General features: G+C 46.9%; 1 protein-coding gene and 1 long non-coding RNA gene across 3 annotated transcripts in view; one reads left to right on the top strand and one right to left on the bottom strand.

Annotated features, from left to right (window-relative positions):
* The window catches only part of LMX1B (LIM homeobox transcription factor 1 beta), a 196,147-nt gene extending 176,468 nt beyond the window's left edge, over nt 1-19,679 (bottom strand). For both annotated transcript variants that reach the window (XM_003339583.4, XM_001366100.5), the window contains exons 1-3: nt 18,453-19,679; nt 16,440-18,100; nt 15,506-15,692 (exon numbers count right to left, since the gene is read on the bottom strand). In XM_003339583.4, the coding sequence (XP_003339631.1) occupies nt 15,506-15,692; nt 16,440-16,578 (326 nt within the window). In that variant the 5' untranslated portion in view covers nt 16,579-18,100; nt 18,453-19,679. The remainder of the gene's footprint in view (nt 1-15,505; nt 15,693-16,439; nt 18,101-18,452) is intronic.
* On the top strand, nt 19,679-20,706 carry LOC130456431 (uncharacterized). The gene is made up of 3 exons (XR_008915276.1): nt 19,679-19,900; nt 20,200-20,366; nt 20,563-20,706. It is a non-coding gene; the product is annotated as an uncharacterized LOC130456431 (long non-coding RNA).
* The last annotated feature ends 1,362 nt before the right edge of the window (nt 20,707-22,068 follow it).

Here is a 22,068-nt window from a genome sequence, read left to right as displayed (position 1 = left end):
ACATAAATATATGTATATACAATATATACATATGTATGTGTATATGTACATAAATTTATGTAGATAACATAAATATTTATGTATATAAATATGTGTAGTTATAAACATATGTAGATAAATATATATGTAGATAACACATAAATAGAAATAAATATATACACATTTATCTAAGAGCAATTAAATAATTAGGCACTTAATAAATGGTTATTGAATGAATTGAGTGAGCATCACTCAGAATTATATCTAGATCTGTCTGTTGATCCCTTTTTAAGTAAAAAAAAAAAGTATCCTTGAACTTGTAGTTTAGTTCTGGATTGGATAAGCTATATTGCATAGCTTCTTCCTCCTCTGCAAAATGAAAGTGTTGGAAGATTTGAGTTTTCAGGACTCTTTCAGTCCTGGCATTCTCTGGTCTATATTCTAAACTCTTGTGTTCTCCTCTAACATTCTACATTCCATGTTTTAGCATTTCTCTGTCCTCAGGTCTCTTCTAACCCTTTAACACACTATGTTCTAAGTTCTTTCCCACTGCTAATACTCTACATTTTGTCAGTCTATGTAAAGTCCTTTCCAGCTCTAAAATTCTATGAATCAGTGTGTCCATAAACAATTGTTTTCTTTCTCTCAGGAAGGCCAGGCAATCTGTCCCCACCCCCCCACCCCCAAAGCAGCTTATAAGGTTGGGACTGAGTTCCTTCCAGCATCTACATGGCCCCTTGTGGCTCCCACAGCATTTATGCCCTGGCCAGAGTAACTATGGCAATCACTAAACCACGTGACAGCCCTAGAGTCACAGCTGAAATACTGTGCAGGGAGGGAAAAACTGCAACACCCAGCAACATGTCCTATGAGAGCTTTTGCTCTTCCTCCTCCTCCTGCCCCTCACCCACTCCCAGTCATTGCTCCAGCTACAGTCTTGTGGCACAAATTTCAGTCTATCGATTTTCAAGGCAAAAACCCTTAAAGGCGGGAAAGGCCTGGCCCATGTTGGGGTTGGACTGCTACAAACTGAAGCTTGAACACAAAGTCAGCAGAGCAGTGGACTGTGATTACCAGGGGGGCGGCACTGCTTAGCGGCTCATCACCTCTGCTCTCAGCATCTCCCAAGTACCTTCACAAACCCTCTTTGTCAGAATGGTCAAATGTCACTGTTGTTTCAGGAGGCCAAATTCCAGACATCTGACTTTCTTTTCAGAAACACCTTTCTGAAAATTCATTGTTCTTCCTTCTTAGTCCTGGTGCAGGCCACGGAACTCCTTATATGAGCATTAGCATAAAGTGCATTAAAATACAGAGCAATGCCTGTTTCAGGAGCAATTCTGCTAAAACTGGCCCTGTGATCATAAAGCAAATCCCTTTCTCACTCTAGGATTCTGTTGCCTTCCTTCTAAAATGAAAGGGTTAGGGTGGACTGGGTGATTGCTAAGTTCCCTTTCAGTTCAGAAATTTAGTGATCCATATTTTAAGGGCCTTTTCAGCTCTGACCTTCAAACTTCTATGATCTAAGAATTCACATTTTAAGTTCCCTTCTAATTCCAACAATTTATTTTTAAAGGTCCCTTCCAGCTCTGTGAACTATGTAATGCCCCATCAACTAAGATTTTTTTTTTAAAGTTTTCTAAGTCCCTATTCTATGTTCTAACATCCTTTGTCCTAAGGTTCCTTCTGGTTAACATTTTGTGTTCTAAGGATCTTTCTAATTCTAATACTCTATGTGCTATAGTATATTGTGTTCTAAAGTCCTTTTAAACATTAGCAGTTTGCACTCTTTGTTCTGCTATAATTTGTTCTATCGTCCATTCCTGCCCTAACATGCTATGTGTCTATCATTGTATGTGATTTTTTGGTTTCAATTTTGGACCATGAATTTAGAAAAAATATTTGATCTAAACTTTTAATCACCATCAGGAATCACCTAGTCAGCCCAGTACTGCTGCCCTTCTTGGCTAATGACCGAAGGCTAATAAACAGAGAATTATTGTAAAATCAGGAAGCTCCATAGAAACTGATACAATATTTCGAAAGGAAGGACCAAAGGAAGAGCCGGCACAAAAATTTATTTTTACTGATCAGACCTAGCAAATGTAAAGAACCCTGAGGAAGTGCTGTCAACCGGGCTTGAAATCTAAGAAAGTTACTTTTCACAGCACAGTGGGCCCTTATAAACAGCTAATCCACGCAGCTGCAGTAGTTAAAGCAAACACAGGACCCTTCACTGTCCCATCAATTACACCTTCTCCTAAAAAATTACACAAACTTTGAAAGATTTTTCTAGGGGAAGATGGATGCTTCAAGAGACTTGAGGTCAAGGCTGGGCTGTTTAAAGTATATTATTAACAAATAAACATTTACTGCAAAAAAAAAAAACCATATAGGCCACTGGGGAACAAAATCATGTTGGTTTTGGCATCAAATGACACAAGACATTTATGACAGGAATGGAGATCACCAACTGGCTGATGAGATGGCAAATGTCTACCACTTAACTTCCTCTATTTCCTGAATAAACTTTTTAAAACACTTTTTCCCCTACTAAAATGACCATAAAATATATGTAATTTAGGTTTTCCTCCTTGTTGATGTTATTTCCACATCTGTAACTGGAACAGATTCTAATGTTGTATATCTGTGTGCCCTAACCTTATTTATTCTGTGGTACCTTTAACATTCTAACACCCTCTAATCACTGTTCTAGAATAAAGAATTTTGTATTCTAAGATTTCTTCCAGCTCTAAGATTGGCCTGTCAGGCTGATGATCAGTATCATTGGTGTGTGGTGCTTTTGTTTGTTCTTGCCTGAGTGACAACTTACAATTGGCTCTTAAATGGCTTGGTGACCCCTCCTCCTTGCACCCTCCAAAAGCTGTGGCATCCTACAAATAGAAAGTTATGGCTCCTGTCACTGAATGTATCCTCTTAACCCTCAGCCTAACCAAGGTCAAAAGAGGAGTTGAATTTTTCAAAGCCCCCAAACTCCAAGCCACCATCAGAGCTAAGCTGCATTTGCCCTTTCACTTACCAAACAGGATGCTCAGAGACACAGGGGGACTGGCCTAGCTTGACACAGTATTTGGGATAGGTGGCAAGGGGTGGGTAAGGGTAAGGGAAGGAGGCAATAGTGGTAGAAAAATTACTTCCTACCTCAGTCCACATCTGACTCAAGGCCACTCTGGAGTATACAGATTCTTCTGGACTTCCCTATTAAAACTACAACTCATATTCCCACTGTATTGATTAAAATGCTCTCCTCATCATGACCATCTGGGAAAGGTTATATACACATATATATGTGTGTATAAGTATCCCTATTTTACAGATGAGGAAACTGAGGCTCATTTAGGGGAAATGTCTTCCTTAAAAGTCATATATAGTATGTGACAGAATTTAGATTGGAATCTAGCTGTACTGATTCCAAGTTCTTTCCAACGTCGCTACCAGGGCGCTTTAAACAGGAGCCCCCATCAGATATAAGGTGTGATTTTTGTTCCCACAACCTGACCATAAACACAGCCAAAATATTTTCACATGGCAAAATAAGGGAGTACCTGAATGTTTGTCTCCCATATCTAGAGTGCATACCCTGGGTATCAGTCAAGATGCTGGTCCTCCAGAGTATAGGAATGCATTTTTTGGATGTTTTTCCTGAGCTATATAGGTAGGCCATGGTTTCTGTCTGTCTGTCTGTCTGCCTGTCTGTCTGTCTGTCTGTCTGTCTGTCTGTCTGTCTCTCTGTCTCTCTCTCTCCCTCTTTCCCTCTCCCTCTCCCCCCATCTGTCTATCTATCTCTGTCTTTTATTTCGAGACGACTTTAAGATTTATAATTTACCTTCCTCACAACAACTTGTAGGACAGAATACAAATATTGTTATCCCTATTCTACAGATGAGGAGTAAACAAACTCAAGAAGGAGAAGGGGCAGGGATGTGTCTCAAATCATACAGATAGCAAGTGTAAGAGCAAGGACAAAACTCCAAAACTGAGGAGTGTCATGATTCTCTTCAGAGAATCTGAGAGTGCCATGGGAAGGTGGAATAAAACATTGTAGGGATTTTCAGAGAAAAACTCCATGGATGGTCCCCCGGGGAAAGACCAAAGAAACTACACACACACACACACACACACACACACACACACACACACACACACACACATACACACCCAGAGGAATAGAGGAAATATATATATATATATATATATATATAAAGTACATACATGAATACATACATACATATCCTTATTCCCCAGGGGAATTTAATTCAGTCTTTGAGGAGGTCATAATGCTGAATTACTGTTTATCTAGTAATAAGAATGAGAGGGTATATATGTATATATATATATATATATATATATATATATATATATATATATATATATATATATATATATATATATAACATCAGGAATGCCTTTAGACACCAGCAGGCCCTCAAGGTGTTGGGATTAGACCAATGTTGACCCTGGAAGGTTCTTGAAAGTCAATTAGCATCTAGAGATTCAAAAGGAGCTTGTTTTCTGGATCTCTGTCAGGTTAAGGAATCTGCCTGGCCCAGCAAGGTAGGAGGAGCTGAGCAATGTCCCTGGCCTTAGCCTCACATCCTTCTGGCACTCACTTTGCTACAAGCCCTGACTTCTCTATGTGATTTCCGCAAAACCAAACACAGCCGTTTCTCCTGAGAGAGGACTATGATATTGAGCCACCAATGACGTGTATGCCTTCATTTCTACTAATTTCTGCCTGGTTTGGGGAGCCAGAGCTTTGAACCTGGGAGAGCCTTGGATTAGGCTCTGAATTAAAGCCAAAAGAGACAACCACCAGGGCACTGGGGATAGGAATGAGTTGTTGAGGGAGAGATAAATACCCCGTGTGATGTCCATGGCCAGACCACTGATGGCCATTGTTGATAACCCACCCTCATAGTCTGGAGTCAAAGGGGCCATCTTTATCAATGAGGACTGCCCTTAGCAAACCTGTTTGAGACCAAAATCTGCTAGTTCTTAGCTCTGTGATCCTTAGCAAGCCATTAGGCGATTCCAGAAGGGACTAGAAATCATACCATTTAGGGATTGTTTGAAGGAATTGGGAATGTTTTGCCTTGGAAAGAAAAAAATTAAAAGGAGCAAGGTCACTTCCTTCCGAAAACTAAAAGTCTGTTGTGTGGAAGATGAATGACACTTGTTCTCCTTGGACCTAGAGTACAAAATAAGAGCAACTGGGAGGAGGAGAATGTTCCAGAGAGGCAAATGTGTGCTGGGTATGTGAAGATCCTAACAACCACAGTTGCTCAAAGAGGAATGGACTGTCTCTTTGGGCAGTGAACTCCCCATCACTGAAGTTGACCAAGTAGAAGTTGGGTGCACACTTGTCAGGACATTGCAGAGGGGTATTTCTCTGATGGTAGTGGAGTGGAGGAGTTGTCCTTCCATCTCAAATGCTATAATTTGATTCCACAATATGGAATCTTAGAACAGGCTCTGGATTTAGTGTTTAAGATCGTGGGTTTGAATCCTGGTTTTGTCACCTACTATGTCACCAAGGGCAAATTACTTCATCTATCAGGACTCCCGGATCCTTGACTGTAAAATAAAGGGGTTGGGGTGGGATCTTCTATAAGGCCCCAGTCACTTCTGAAATCCTAGGAAATGTCCCTCCTGAATCTCCTCAGCTAAAATCGGGTTGTAATCTTTACATTCCCTCTCTTCCTAGGTAGCAGTGAAGAAAATGCATTGTAAACGTCAAAGCGCAATAGAAATGGAGATGCTATGATTATCATCACGCAAATGGAAGACAAAAGTGACGCTCTTGATTTTTTTTTTTAATGTGGGATTCAAAGCTCCTAACTGCCCACGGCAGGGTCACGCTGGTCTCCCCTGCAGAGGGGAAAGCGTCGACGGTCCTCTCTTCCTAGCCCCTGGTGCCAGCCCACAAGGCTAAGTTTTAATTAGTATCTAAGGTGTTTTAACCTTACAAAAGAAACTGGCGGCCATGAAGCCCAGAGCAGGAGCGGCTGGGGGGAGGTGGGACGCGGAGAGGAAAGCTTTCCATGTACTAATCACTTCCATGGAAAGGAATGTGCCGCTAAACGCCCCCGAGAATGTGTGACTTCAAATCACCTTCATCATTCTAGAGCCACAATAAGGCGGCAGCCACAGAGGGGAGGCAGCCCGACAGCGAGGCCAGGCAATCTGGAAAAAATTCAACCCACGACTAGAACCACTTTTTTTTTTCACCTAAAAAAAAAAATCAAAGCGCCCGACATTCCCTCCAGCCTTCCCCAGCAACAGAGATGGGTGCATCTTACCTGGGCAAAATGGCCGTGGGGGTGGGGGTGGGGTGGAACTATGCACAGTAATATAGACTGGGCTCAATTAACCCTTTACTACTCTACTTTTTAGCCCGTGACCATTAAGAGGTGAGGTACTGCTTCCCGTCTATTAGGGGCAGGCATGACGGCATTTCTTAGAATATGCTAGATTTTGGAAAGAGGTAGCTAACTCATTGCGCAAACATAATAATAATAATAATAATAATAAATTCTCAGAACATTAATTATAAAATTATAACAGAATAATAGTAGGATAGCGAATTGTCCCAGGATTGCTTTTATCTGAACTCCAGCGGCAAAAATAATAGTAATAGTAATAATAATAGCTGACATTTCTTCAGTACCTTCGAGTTTACAAAGTACTTTCCTTACTGTCTGTGAGGTAAGCAAGCTATCATTATTTTCAGTTTTTGGAGGGAGAAACTGAGGCGCAGAGAGGTAAAATGCCTTTTTTTCCCCCTGTTACATGACAAAACTGTGGAGCCAAAATTTGAACGTAAGTCTTCTGACTTCCAATCTCTTCTATTACACCGAGCTCACAAGCATTTCAGTACACATAGATACAAAGATACAATACGAACACACTACAAGAGCACACCCTCCCACGTCTCAGGTCCCAAGACCTTAGGGCTGTAATACAAGCGATTATACTCTATTTTGTGACAGCTTGTTGGAACCCCCCACCTACACTCCTTCCCCCAAGACTCCTCCAGGAATTCGCCACCTCCTCAGGATAAAAATCCTTTCCAGACGACAGACAAGGCTGCAATGGAAGGAGAATTACATAATTCTCCTTGCCATAAGCCCTGAAGAAAAGGGGGAATTTGTTTTCCCTGAATATGCCCCCTTGGTGTGGAGTGGGTATTAACGCACCCCTCATTCTGACGACTGAGGTGGGGTCTTTCCTTCCTCCCTCTTTCCTTTTTTCTTTTTCTCTTTCTGATTTTCCTTCTCTCTTCTCAAATTTTTTTCCTCCCGAGTTCTCTTTTTATTTCAATCTCAATTTTCCTTCTGTTTTTACTCTTTCTCTGGTTTTCTTTCTGTCCAATTTTCTTCTTTCTCCCCCCCCCTTTTCTTTCTCTTTCTCTCATTTTCTCTTTCTTCCTTCCTAGAGCTCTTCTTCCTTCCTAGCTTCTCAATCTCTCTCTCTCTCTCTCTCTCTCTCTCTCTCTCTCTCTCTCTCTCTCTCTCTCTCTCTCTCTCTCTCTCTCTCTCTCTCCCTCCCTCCCTCCCTCCCTCCTTCTTTCTTTCTTTCTTTCTTTCTTTCTTTCTTTCTTTCTTTCTTTCTTTCTTTCTTTCTTTCTTTCTTTCTTTCTTTCTTTCTTTCTTTCTTTCTTTCTTTCTTTCTTTCTTTCTTTCTTTCTTTCTTTCTTTCTTTCTTTCTTTCTTTCTTTCTTTCTTTCTTTCTTTCCCGCATCTCTGATGGAAAAGCGGCTTGCGTTTGATGAGTGACTAGCCCCTCCGGATCCAAGAGAAAGAACCTCCCCTTGCTCTTCTTAGAGGTGGAAAGACTCTGAATGACAGAAGGAAGCCTGTCCTGTTAGGGTCAAGCGTGAAAATGCCCAAACACTGCTAAGTCAGCCTCTCTACTTCGCTAGGCATTTCTGGGATGCGACAGAATTTTCTCCAACGGCAGAAAAATGTTAGTGTGACTTCGGCAGCTCACACCAGTCGTGCACGAGAGAACTTATTCTTAGATGTGGAGGGAATGGCTCGCTTCCTTCAAAAGGACATAATTTGACCCAGGGACAAACAAATGCTCAGAATAACAATTCCTTTTAAGGACACACTGGGACACCTCCCGACACTTGGAAACATGTGGGTAGTGATTTCTAAAACGATTTCCCTCTCACCCAGGAATGTTGGGAGGAAAGCGCTCTCTGGGCTTAGTAGCGCTGTAGATATAAGCAAAGAGTGACTATTACAAAAGATTCCCGTCGCTCCTCAAAGATACCAGGCACAGCTTTCCTTTATTTCTGGGGGTTTAAGCAACGGAAAGGCGTTGTCTAGGCTACTAAAGAGAAGCAATATATTTTGCTACTGCCTTCTGGAAAATGACAATATTACTAATAATGATAATTAGCAAAATAAAAATTTCTCCCCTCTTGCATGAGAACCTGCTGCGTTCTCTCCTTCCCTTCTTCCCAGTGCGCTGCGGTAGAACATCTGGGGGCATCTGTCTCCAGGGATTGTCTTTGTTGGCGGCAAGGTAATCACACCAGTTCCCTAGTCCGGTTCCCCTGCCCTCCAACCCGCCACCCCAGCATTTCATTCATTTGTCCGGTTGTCTGTCTTTCTCTGCATCCCTCCCTTCGGTGCAGATACCCAACTAGCAGCGAAAAGGAAAACATAGTGAGCCGGAGCAAGACGAAAACTAGGAATTGCAAAATCATTTTAGGACCAAATACCTAGAAGACTAGTTGGAAGGAGTCCTAGAGATTTCGGCTTTGACCCAGCCATACAAATGATAAATCTGCCCTGGAAAACAGTGGAGAGGTGACTATTTATCAGAGAAAGTAAAATGTTTTTATCCTCTGGACAGCGAAGTAAAAAAACAATTTCCACCCCCATCTCTAGCAAATGGAGGGTGCTGGGAGCGGTCTTTTCCCTTCATTCCATGATTTCGGTGACCAAAAAAAAATTATTTGGGTCCCCCATTTTATTATCTGTTTTCAGCTGAAGATCCACAACATAACTCCACTCAGAAAACCATAAGGAGTTTAGACATCTGTCTTTGAATTTTTAAAAATTTCATACACACCAGGACATACATTCAATAACTGAAAAATGTATTTCCCCATCCTATTGCCTTTTTATTTGGTGGCTTGTTTAATTCTTTCCCCCAACATCACGGGTTAGTAATAGTAGATTGAGGCCTCCATAAACATCCTGAATATTTCATACTAAGAAACTCAATGGCGGCGATACTGACGGCGGCATCGGGCACCCTTCCTCTCCGGCCAAAGCTCAGGTACATAAACCCAACTCTGGCTGGCTATGCAGCTGGGGGAAAGGCCTCCCTCTCCCACCCGCACTCAGCCTTTTTGCTTTTGTTTCCAGCAAAGCTTTTCTTTTCAATACAATTTGTTCACTTCTTCCGGACAAACTTGTCTCTGTGCGTCACCCTCCCATCTCCATTCCGATACACCTTTTCAACTTATCGCAAAGCCCTTTTTCACAAGTTGGTCCATTGGTAGTATTTGGTAGAGGGATGGAGGGATGAATTTAGGTCACCACGGACAAGTTTGCCGAGGTACCAACACTCACAGCGATTTCTAACTCAGGCACACAGACAGCAGCAGTGTGTCCTCTGGCTAAACGGATATTTTTCTAAAGGAAACCCAGAAACCGAGACAAATTCGAATCCTTTATTGTGGCTTTTCTTGTCTTTTCAATACTTCTCCTCGCTAAATAATGTGCCAAATCCCCTCCAGGGACCCCCAGCAGCCATACTGCTAACATCCACTCTCCACCCCCCACCTCTCCACCCCATCATCTTTAGGTCCTGGGATTTTTCGAGTTGGAAGAAATTTGGGAGATTGTCTTAGTCCAATGCCCGATTTTTACAGATGTTGGTACGTTTCCATTGTAACTGCTGGAAGTTCGAGCCAGAGCTTGGTACTGTAACATCCCGTGCATACAGATTCCCATCTCCTTCACATTCAAGCCAATAATAAGGTTCTTCTGTGTAAGGGCTCAGACCCTCGGCCAATATTACAAAGTTAATTACTGCCTTCTAGCTCCCGATGGCTTGGAATGCTGAGATCTGACCGGGATCTATTCCATCTTAATCCAAGGCACCAAGAGGGCCCTCTTGACAGAGAGCTCACGGAATAAATAAATCACTGGGCCTCACAATTCAGATCTGAGTCAGGGCTGGGCTTTCTCTGTTGCCACACTACTCAGGCAGCCTCCTCATTTAACCCCCTGATCCATTTTAAGTTTGCCTCAAAGGCTGCCCTTCCCACCCAAGTGAGACAGAAAAGAGCCGAATTTTTGCCTTGTTATTCTCCCTCCCCGTCCCGCCTCCCAACCCATGCTGGCCATGGTTGATCTGCCGGTACACCTTGGTCTAGCATCTGGTTTTCCAATTGCTTCTACCGGTACGGAGAGTCTTGGACCCTCTAATTTTTTTTTCTTAAGGCAAACACTCTCTGTGCTATTTTAAATAAGAGTTACAAGCAATATTTAATGAATAAGATCTTTAAGAAAGGCATGAAGTTTACAGGTTCTACTAATACAGTATAGTACTTGGGAAGAGGGGGGAGGACACAATTACGATCAAAGTCAGGTTGTACACAAACCTATAATGTGCCAAAAAGGGAACTGGGAATAAGTTTTGAAATGGGAATTCAATTAGTGCAAGAAAAAAGACTAAAAACAAATTTAGCAAGGAATCAGAAATGTCAAGTCCAGTTAATGCCAGCTAGCTGTTTTTCTCACATGTAATATATGACTCCTTATTTTACACCACTCCTTCCCCCCAAGCCCATCTATCCAAATTGCCCCTCTGCTAAAGAGTCCATTGGTAACAAAGGAGTTTGTGTCCTTTCAGATCAGTGAGCTCTCTGGAAATCATAGGAACCACTGTCTCTGAGCAGGCCTTCGAAGAAAGGAGGAATCTATAGTCATGGTCACTCATAACATTCCTTCTCTAGTGATCAATCAAGCCAATATTGGCTCCTCTAAGCTCAAAGACCCTATCCTTCTCTCTTTTGCTTTTGGAGATATGTATGATTCTCCCTCAAATAACCAGTGAATGCAAGGACTCCAGAACCACAGGCCAATGAGGAAGCACACAGAAAACAAGCATGTTGTGATTGTCAGCAACTCTAGCAGCTAAGTCACAAGTCAGCACCATCCCTATCCCTGCCAGGTTTATAAGGTCCATGACCACACAACTTAACTCTAGCACATAGAGAAGAAGGCACTGAAGCCTCAGCAGACCTTTACATCCTGAGGACTAACTGGATTGTCTCAGTCTAGATGGGAATTATTTCTCCTAACTGCCTGCTATCTCAAAGTAGCTCATAAATGATGAGAGCAGTCAGGAACTGTGAGCAAAAATTCTATTTCTTGCAAAAGTCCCTTTGCCGAAAAGAGAGCATAGGGGTGGGTGGCCTCCATCCAATCTTTGTCCCAATGGCTGAAGTAGTTTGGCCCTGCTTTGGTAAATCAAAGGGAAGCTGCCCTGCCCTGCCCTGCTCAGGTGAGAATCCACCTCTACAACCCATGAGGAGTGAGGATGGCCAGATCCATGGGTAAACAGAGACTCCATCAAACCTCAGTATTATAATCCAAGGGCTAGGAATTAACACACACAGACTGCCTACAAACAGAAAGGCAAGGATTCACATCCACCATACATACATTGCCCACCCACAGGCAGTAGGAAACTCTCTCTCTCTCTCTCTCTCTCTCTCTCTCTCTCTCTCTCTCTCTCTCTCTCTCTCTCTCTCTCTCTCTCTCTCTCTCTCTCTCTCTCTTTCTCTCTCTCTCTCTCTCTCTCTCCTCCTCCTCCCCCACCTGTCCCCTCCAAGGCAGAGGAGCCAGGGATTCACTTTGGGTCAGTGAGTGTGGGTGTGGGTGTTCACTCCTGCATTTGTATACCACTGCCAGAGGGCCAAGGGCTTTACATATGCATCCAAAGTACCATATTCAAAAGGGCAGAGCTTCACACACATCCACACACACATCCATATACTTTGTATGTAGGACAAAGGAGCAGAGGGACTCACACACATTGTACAAAGGAGCCTACGCAGATGGGTACATATACAAATACCCACATACAGCACCCACAGAAAAGTATTTACATGAATATATATATGTTCTTACACATACATACACAGGATGCAATACAGATGGGCAGTAGTGCACAAACACAGTAATACTATTGGGAGGATCCAAGACAAAGCTATTTTTAAAATGATTTTATTTCCTGGTGGAATACCATCATCATCATACAAGATCTGAAATGCAAACTCCTTGCTGACTCTAGTTCTATAAAATCAATGAGAGAAGGTACAAACAACAAGCATTTCTCAACCCAAAGCCCAATTCCAGTGACAGCAGCCAGATTACATCTCAAAACTCTGCTCTACAACCTCTCTGTCTCTCTAGCAAATGACAGTGACCCTCCATATTTCACATGCTTCTAGTCTCTAGAAAAAAATCCAATATGTTCATCTGGATGGAGCCAAGTGACAAAAACAGGTACACACAGACCACTTAAGACCATTCAGGCTTTTCCTCCACAGACAAATACAGCACATTACTAAAGAACAATTGTGAGCCAGCTATATGATCTTAGCTGACCAAAGAGGGCCTGGGAAGATTTGTCACCTGTGCCTGGAGGACAATGGAAGGAGATTCTAATCTGACATGGTTTGGAGGTTAGGGGGTATTGCCTTATTCAGTTGTGTCTACATACACCTGGATTGCCTCAAGAAAAATTTTAAATGGAGAAAACCAAATAAAATTTGAAGTTCAGAAGACTAGGCAGTCTGCTATGTGCTAATCATGCTTTCTTCTAATCTGTCTTAATGAATTTGTAATTTTTAAAAAGTACACAATGTCCTGTACCACTCCACTCTATTAAAAAAAAATCACAATTCCCTTTGTTTTGTATTTGAAAGGCATTCACTTTTGTATTTTTGGGTCCAAGTGCTCTCCTATTCTTTTTCCTTTCTCTTCCCCCCTCCCCCCATTCTTCTCTCCTTTCACCTATTTCCCCCTTTTTCATTCTCTGCTTTCCTTTTTTCTCCCATTATTTCTCCCTTTCCCCTCTTCTCCTTCTCTTTTCTGTTCCACTCTTTTCTCTCCCCCAACCCCCTTTCTCTACCTCCCTTTTTCTCTCTCCCTCTCAATAAAAGCAACTCTCATAGGGTTAAACTGCCAAAGAACCAAATCATTAGAGTAACAAACAATTCAAACCCGGTTCCTAAAACAGTTCCCTTCCTGCTCCTTAGTTTTGCTGGGCCAGGTCCTCTTGGGTATTTAGTTGGAAAGGAGCAAGTATTCGGTGGAGATTTCCCTCGTTTTAAATTTGTTTCTGATAATAGCTATTTCCACTAAGCGAATTATCTACGGATAAAGTGATGCCTCTTTGCCGGTCTGTTCGAAAGGCATTTTTTCTCCCCTGTTCATGGCCCAGAGTTGATAAACCGACAGAAACTCCCTGCTCTCTCCCGGAAAAAGAAAAGGCCCCGCATGGCACAAACGGCTCCCGAGCAGATGCCAAAACATGGATGCTCCCTTTTCCACACCCCTTTCCTCCTTGGCCCCAGCCTGATCAGGTCCTTGCCCCTGGCAAAGTTATTGAAAGTGAAATAAAGGGAAAGCCTGGCCTGAATTTAGAGTAGACACTCTGGAGGCTGACGAAGTTTAGGGCATGGAGGGGAAAATGTAGTAACCGGGAGATGGAGAGAAAAAACTCCACCCGTCAGAATGAAGGCACAGAAACTGGGGGCGGGGAGTGCACTGGCTAGTACCCCATTTAAGGGGATACCTACGACCCTGGGTGAAGGATTCTTCTATTCCCTTGCTTCCCCAGAGCTTCCAAAGCAAAAACCTGGGCCAAGAGCTAAGCTGGACAGGCATAAAGTGCAGTAAGAAGACATCACCCCACTAACTGGAGTAACCATAGCCTCGGCGCCCAAGCCTCTTTGCCCGGGAGGTTGCCTGTCCTGGAACTCTGGCTCCCTCAGACGTTGGGGTCTGAGTCTTGAGGAAGCCAGGTTTCAAGGGAGGGAGTTTCTTGGAAGCAAAAAGAGACAGCGGCAAAGAAGTACTCACTGTCCTGGGACTTTGGGTCTTGGGCTTTTCGGGTACTGTATTCTTTGGGCCACGGGAGCCCTGCCTGCCGGAAAGTCAGCAACACCCTTTACCTAAGCCCATGGATTCAGTTACGGAGGCCTGGATCCTGTTTAATTATTATTATTATTGTTATTACTTTTTGTTTGTTTTATTCCATATGAAGAAAAAATGTTAAAGGAAGGTCTGAGGGTCTTTTCCTGGTCATCCTCTGAAGGGCTAGCTGAAATGCTTATGCCCCTCTTCAGGAACCCGGAGCCAGGGTCCTACCCAGTCCCAGGGTCCAGTACATGAAGAAGCCTCCCCCGACCAGCGCTTGGGCATTGCAGTCCTTGGTCCGGAGCCCCGGGCCCGTCCCCATGGAGACCGGCGGAGCCACTACAGCTATGAGCAAGCCCGGCTCGGAAAAGGGCGGGCGGCTGCGGCCCCTGAAGCCGAAGGACAAAAGGGGCCGAACCGCCCTTCCCTTTGTCTCGGGCCGGGCCGGGGGCAGCTCCGAGTTGGAGAAGGAGGAGGGGGAAACAAGACCCCAGGTCGGTGCGGGGGCGGCCGGCGGCCTCCCTGCTTCATAGGGCGTCAGGTCTTTCGGAAACCAAACCAAACTGAGCCAAACAGTCTCTGAAATCAGAGAACTAAGAAATCTGGAAGCCGGGCCTCTGCAAAGTGTGAGTGGGTCGGTACTGGTAACTCCTAGGCTACAGGCCTGAGGAAATAGCCAAGAAGCTCCCTTGTTGCCACCATGGAGAACGACAAGGCATAAAAAGCTTCCTGGGTATTCTCTCCAGAGGCACAGGGCTTGTTTTGGCCTGGGAGAAGAATTTGGTCTCAGAGAGCTTGAGTAACCAGGGCAGGTGAGCTCCTTGTAGGAGGAGGGCCCAGGGTAACTTTTCCTCACGACCCCACAGTTGTGAGGGAGGGAGATAGAACTCTATGAAAGAGTACAGTGCTGTGGGGACTTACTTAGAGCGGGTGCCGGGGCCAGGCGGAGTTGGGGTAGGAGAGTCCTCAGCTCTCTTGAACCTAAGGTGAGCGACAAGGGACTATCAAAGGATCATGGATCTTTGCAAGCAAGGCCCAGATGGCATGTAGGACCACTCCGACTCAGTCCTGAGTCCAGGGGTTCAGTGAGAGTAGGACTTCGAAGACAGTTGATGTGCCTGCACTGCCCCCGTGGGGGCTCAAGGCAGTTCCCTCTGTGCCCTGCCATGGGGCTCAAAGCTCCAGGTTCCAGGGTAGCTAACCCTAGGATGCTCTGTCCCTGCGTTCTCTCTGCCTTGGTGGTGGCAAATGGAAGAAGAAAAGTAAGAGGTGGAGAGGAAGAGGAGGGTGAATAGAGAGAGAGAGGAGAGAGGAAAAGAGGCTCTTACTGTTGGTAGTCCTGTTTGCAGTAGAGTTTCCGATCCCGGAAGTAGCAGCTGGTGGTGAGAGCTTGCTGACACGCAGCGCACTGCAAACACTCCTCGTGCCAGGACGACTCGTTCACTCGCATCAGGAAACGATCCGAGATGGGCCGCTGGCAGCCCTCGCAGACCGCGGGATGCGGGCAGTCCGAGCCTGAGGAAGGGAGACAAGAACGGGATGGGGGGGAGGAGGATCCGTGAGCAAGGACTGAAGACGGGGAGGAACGGCCAGATACGGCCTTCCCTGTGCCGGCAACGGGTGACAGACTCCGGGCTTTAGGAGCTTCCCGGCTGGAGCAGAGCCGGCCAGTACCGACTTGAGGGATCAGAGATACGGGGAACTCTGTAGGGATGTCCCCTACCCTGACCCCCATGCTCTTGGTCCAGCAGGCTTTGCCCTTAACCCAAGCCAACATGAAGAGAAGTTATCTATCTGCACATTAAAGGGGTCAAAACGCCACAGTCCCAGTTATTCAGGAGAAATGCCTCTAACTTGCTGAGTGACCCTGGGCAAGTCAGTCGGCCTCTCTGGGACTCGGTTTCTCCGACTATAAAATCAGGAGATTGGACAAGATGAATCTTTAAGGTTCCTTCCATCTTTAACATTCCATGGTTCTATAAACTCCAACACCAGGACCCCTGTTATCAGCCGGGTCCCTCTCCGGCAGCAGCTTAGAGTAGGGCTCATTCGGCTTCTGTCTCCAGTCAATGACACGAAACTTTGGGGGCCGCCCCTACCGCCCGCCCCCTTCCTTGCAGCTAGGGACAACTTTCAGTTCCAGAGCCCTAGTTTCAACCCATGTGGATGTTTGGAGGAATTAGGGCAAGGAACTACAGCTGCGGCTGGGGGATGCCCCTTTCCACCCTCCCCCCTCCTTTCATTCCCTCCCTCCGCACTCACCCAGGAGCACCCCCAAGGTTGCGGGCCCGGGGCGCAGGGCGTGCTCTTCCATCTTGATGCCGTCTAGCATCTTGGTGCAATCGGTCTGTCCACGAGGGAAGCACCTCTCCAGAGACTCGGGACCTGTTGCTATATCCATGGGGCGCCGACGCGGAGCTAGCGGTGGACTCGAGGGTCGCGGAGGCTTGGTGGTCTGCTTCTTTATTCCTCCGGACCAGGACACAACACGCGAACCCCCGTGGGGCTCGTGCCAGACTTCCCTGGAAGATGGGGATAAATTTCTTTTCTTTCCTCTTTAAGCGTTTAAAACGTTTCGCAGGACCCCGGAGAAGAAACGAGAAGAGCGGCTTATTCCTCTGGGTTCTGGCCGTGGTTCCGGGACGCGGGATCTGTCCGGTGTATGTACACACACGCACACACCCACACGCACGCGCGCGCGCGCACACAGATACACATGCACACACACACACATGCACACACTCCCGTCTCTTCTGTCACCTGTTTGTCAGCAAAGGCTCTCTGGCTGCGGCGATGGCAGCAGCAGCAGGAGGAGGAGGCGAGAAAGCAGAGGAGGAAAAGAGGAGGAGAAGGAGGAGGCAGGCGAGGGGGCCCCACAGAGCTGGCCCCCGAGGGCTGAAAGTGGTGGATGCCAGGCTGTGCCGGGCTGAGCCGGACAGGACCCACAATCGGGTCCTGGACGGAGCGGGGGTGCTGGGCTCCCGGGCGCGCTCTGCACACTATTAATGTGCCATGGTGCGCCCGAGGAGCCGCTCAGTTTAGAGCTGGAGCTGGAGGCGGAGGGATACTCCCGGCCGGGAGCCGCCTCACCCCTCCCTCAAACTTCCTGACATTTGAACTCCATTGGTGCGTCTCGTATCCCTGCGCTAGGATGAGCCGTCTTCTCCACGTCAAATAGTGCCGTCGCTGGGCGCCCCCCTAAGGGCTTGCTGGGCCTCAAGAACGCAGACAGTACCGTCTAGGGTCCCGAGCCCTGGTGCTGCTGGCTCAAGCCAGCGTGGACGTTCAGGAAAAACGGCATCAAACTCTTTAAAAAGTTTTTACTGTGTCTGTGTTTAAAAATGCCTCTTCCCTTCTCTGTACTAGCCCCACCCTCTTGGAAAATTTGGACGGGGGGAGGAGAAGATCGACAAAGTTTTTTCTCTTTCTTTTTCCCCCTTTCTTCTTTTTTTTTTTAAATAAGAAGGGGAAGCAAAAAGATATGTAACTCGGAGAAAGCTCAGCGCTGGAAGACTGCGAGGGAACGGGGAGCGTGGCTTCTCTGGTTATCGGGAAGGGGGCAGTGCCAGGCAGAAGCCGCGATGTCGGGGCCAGTCGCTAGGAGGGGACCCAGGGCAGGGGAGGTAGGTGGCGAGTTCGAACTCCAGCTGAGTCTTAGAGCCCTGCGGGAAAGAGGGAAAGGGGGAAAGGGAGATGACCCAAAGCGGTGTTAGGTACAGAGTGTAGGGGGAGTGAGGCAGGTAGGGTCGGAAGCTCGTTGTGGGTTCCCAGGTGCCCCAACTTGTCCCAAGGACAATGCCCTGAGCTTCTCTAGTTGCGCCTGGAAAGACGAATCTTCCTCTCTTCTCCTGAGCAGCTTGGATTCGGAGGTCGCAGAGGTCCTCTTGGTAGCTGGTGCTGGACATAGGCTGCTGCCCTGGGATCTAGAGGTCGAACAGAAGGAATTTCCTCAAAGTCCTGTTCCACCATTAGAGTGGGGGGAAACGCGGGGGTGGGGGTGGGAGAGAGAGAGAAGGAGAGAGAGGGGGGAGAGAGAGAGAGAGAGAGAGAGAGAGAGAGAGAGAGAGAGAGAGAGAGAGAGAGAGAGAGAGAGAGAGAGAGAGAGAGAGAGAGAGAAAGGGAGAAAGGGATACAGATTAGCTCTGAGTCATGGCTAAGCATGTAGAGCCCAGGGATAACTTTACTCTGGGACTCGGTTCAGGCTGAAAACTGGGAACCTGGCCAGGTTGATGGCAGTCCAGCCTGGCTCTATCTCTTTTTCCCCAGTTCAGTTACCTGTGGACTATGCCGACCTTAAAGCACTGATTGGAGAGCGAAGTTCAGGTTCTACTGACTCGATTCCCTCTGAACAAGGAGTAGGGAGTCCAGTTCTAAATTTTCCAGACTGCACCAATTGGATGTTGTTGTGATTTCAAAATCTCCCCTGCACGGCTACTGGCTCTTGACTTCTTTGCCCTAGCTTTGGAGGAACCAGGAACTGTTTGCTCCAGGGATTGAGGGCTCTTATTGGGCACCCTAGCAGTCTGAATTTTGAGCCCTAAGATCTAGTTCGACCACAGACATTGCTGGGTGAGAGAGACACAGTCTCTCCTTCTGATCACAGTGCATTTGCCCTGGGGATTTAGAGGAAAGCTGACAGCACTCCAGGGACCCGGGAATGGGGTGAAGGGCTGGGAGGATAGCAGTCCAAAAGCACAACCCAGGCCCACGATTGTGTAGCGAACCTTGAGCCTGCTTCCTCGGCCTTGTTCCAATGGGTGTCCACCAGAGATTGGCTTTAAGGAGACGCAGGATGGAAGGGATTGGAACTGGGGAAAAGGGGAGGCATATTTCCTATCCTAAGGAAGGCCAGAAGATGGATCTAATTTGGATCCTGACAGCCTCAACCAGATTAACTCCCTAAATTTTGGGAGATCTCCACCGACAAACTGGAGGAAAATGCGAAATCCCTGTCACAAGTCTTTTAGAGACTAGGTAGCTTTCTGAGAAGGTATCTGGGGAGAATGTCTAAATGGTGCGTGGCTCTCATGAACCTCGGCTCTTGCAGGTCTAGGGTGGCCTTTCCAGGCAATCATTCTCACCGTGCAGCAGGGAAAGGTAGGAAATAGGCTAGTAAAGGTGAAGGAGGTGGAGCTGCTAGTCCTCTGCCCGACAGCTAGCCTGCAAGGGGCAGCGGGATGTAGGCCACTGCTGCGGGCGGCTGCGGCAGGTCACGGAGCGTGGGTCCCTCTGGGTCGGGTTGGCGCTGCCCTCTGCTGGCCCAGGGGCTTTCCTACACCTGCCCTCCTGGGCAGCAGTCCCGAGAGCTCAAGGACAGGTGCTGCGTACACCGCCTCTTCTTGGATCTGGAGCAACGGTGAAAGAGAGTTCCAAGTATAACTGCCAAAAAGCGGGTCATTTCTCGGAGACATTTTCTCAGTGAGCGACCCAGAAATAGTATTCAGGAAAGTAGATGCGGAAGGCGGGGAGGGTCTGTTCTCTTCAGTCGGGTTGTTGGGGGAGGAAGCCAGGTAATTCCAGAGACTCAGACCCAAGCCCCAGCGATCGTCCAGACCGCCCTCTTCTTCCCTGGGGTACTGGCTGCAGTTCCCTGACCTTTTCCGGTCGTGTTAACCTGGTAGCGGTCCATGGCCCATCCTGCATTCTGGTTGGAATAGAGGTCTTTGCTAAAGGAGTCCCCTTGGGAAAGGGTGCCGCTTTTCTCTTTGATGACATCTCCAAAGGTTAGATCCGGCTTCAAACACCCTCGAATCCCTTAATAACCCGTTGTGGAGCTGCCATTCAGGAATTTCTCGATACTCCACTGGAACCTATTTATGTTTCCAGCCCTCCCCCCCAAACCCACCCCCGCTGGGATAAAGCCTTTCCCTGGGCCCTTGCTGTGTGCCCCTTTCGGCTTTCAAGGAAAGGAGGGGTAGGAGGGGAGGAAAGCGATTTCTTATGGTGCGGGGATTTGGACTCTCCTGGCCCTTTCTTATTTTATATCAACTTCCCCTTCTCTTTTTTGTCTTCAACTTTCCAGGATGAAGAGGCCTTACTTTTCAGTCTGTTCTTGATCCCGTTCTTGGTCATTTAATCTGCTCTAGGGTATGGACTTCTAGACTTGCCTGCCTACCGGATTCCCGTGATTATTGATTCATTGAACGGATATTGACAGTGGAGGGGGCCCTTCAGTCTTTTCGCAATCAGGTCAGCCACTACAACTATCATGTACACCCTATCCCTTTTCCTTCGCACAGCACTGTCCCAACATGCCTGAAACAGTGTGCAGAGCAGGCTTTGCTTGTAGCTTTCTCTAAAGAGAAGAGCCATCTGCCTCTGGGTCTTATTCAAACTGTTTGTTTGTTTGTTTGTTTTTGTTTTTGTTTTTTAAATACGATTCAAGGTTGTTGGGATCAGTAGTCATCAGTTTGAGCGCTCAGCTTGGTCCAGACCCTCAGTGCTGGAGACCCACCGGGAAATTCTAGTCTTGTTTAGCCTCCAACCCTACATCTCCTCCTAGAGTCGGAAAGGCGAGGCCGCTGCTTCTCTCGGGTTTTCGTTTGAGAGTCTTCTCGTAGTAAGCAGCCAGGTATCCCCCAGGGAGTAGAGGACCTGCCCGGAGCATTGTGATGGAGTGGGGTGGGTAGCTGTAAAAACACCTCTGCCCAGTTGAGCATTGTAGCCCTAAGGGAGGAGACCGACAGGTCCGTTCCGACCGCAAACAGCCTAGTGCAGGAGTCCCCTTTGTCCTCCGAGGGTGAAATCTCCAGGGTGAAAGACTCCCTTTCTGTGCTGTCTTGGGGCTGCATTTCTGTTTCGAGAACGCAGGACTTTCATTCTTAGGCGGCTGCCCAATCGTTTCTCTCTCCTGGCTGCTGACAATCCTTTGAGGAAAGACCCTTCGGGACAGCAAAATGGTTCCCCCAATTCCCCTTCCTGCCTCCACTGCCAACAAATTTCTGGGCAGTTGTCACCCGCGGAGCTGCGGACAGGCTAAAGTTGCTGCGGGCTCCCCAGAGTTCTGCGACAGAGAATTGGTGTGGAGATAAAAATGTCGGGGTATATCGCAGCAACTTTCAGTCCTTAGAACTTCTGTACTCTGTCCCGTCCCAAGTGTTTTGAGCTCACCCTGGAGCTCCGGACTAGAAGAGTGAGAGAGCGCTGGTATATTCCTCGAGGGTTCAGTTTAACTACCTACAGGAGAGCGGATGGAATTTTGGTCCGAAGCGGGAGCATCTGACTTTTTGGTCCAGGGTTCCTGTACACTGTGTGCCTGAGCCCTCACAAACAGAACTCAACTTCCTTCTTTTCTTCTATTAAAAAAAGGTTGAATTTGTGACTTCTTAGCCGCGGGGCATTAGGGTCTGTCTGTGAAAGGGAAGGGAGTTCTAGGCAGACCTCCGTGCTACTTTGGTCAGCACTTGCCGCATTTGTATAGGCACCAGCGGTTCCTTCCCACCCTGTCACTTCCAGACCGAGTATCTATAAAGCTTTAGACTTAAGATCCCCAGTGAGAGGAATCTGCTCCCATACCAGATGGGCCACTGAACGAGTGTGGTTTTAGGGAAGAAATATAGGCCGCTTTTTCACTTTTTCTCTAGTCTTCAATGGCTGACCATCAGGTCCACCTCTGCTCCTAGGAGACTCCTTCGTTATTTGCCCCCTTTCAGGAAAGTAATAAGAGGCTATTAGAGGTATTGTGAGAGCCTTCTGTCCCAGAAAAGGATGCCAGAGGAGTTGGATAGGCAAGACCTTGGAGGTGGCACAGGTCTTTGGCCAGGCCACTCTAACTTCCCGGACCCATCCCCACACAGTTCAGCCAAAGCTCCCGTGTTTCAGCCCGGAGAGCCACTGGGCAGAGGTTTCCAGAAGGCTGAGTCAGAGGGAACTGGCAGGCAGGGCCAGCAAT

Source organism: Monodelphis domestica, chromosome 1 (genome assembly GCF_027887165.1).
Source record: "Monodelphis domestica isolate mMonDom1 chromosome 1, mMonDom1.pri, whole genome shotgun sequence".
Taxonomy (NCBI): Eukaryota; Metazoa; Chordata; class Mammalia; order Didelphimorphia; family Didelphidae; genus Monodelphis; species Monodelphis domestica.
The sequence above is the reverse complement of the archived record's forward strand: the minus strand, read 5'-3'. Positions and strand labels throughout refer to the sequence as shown.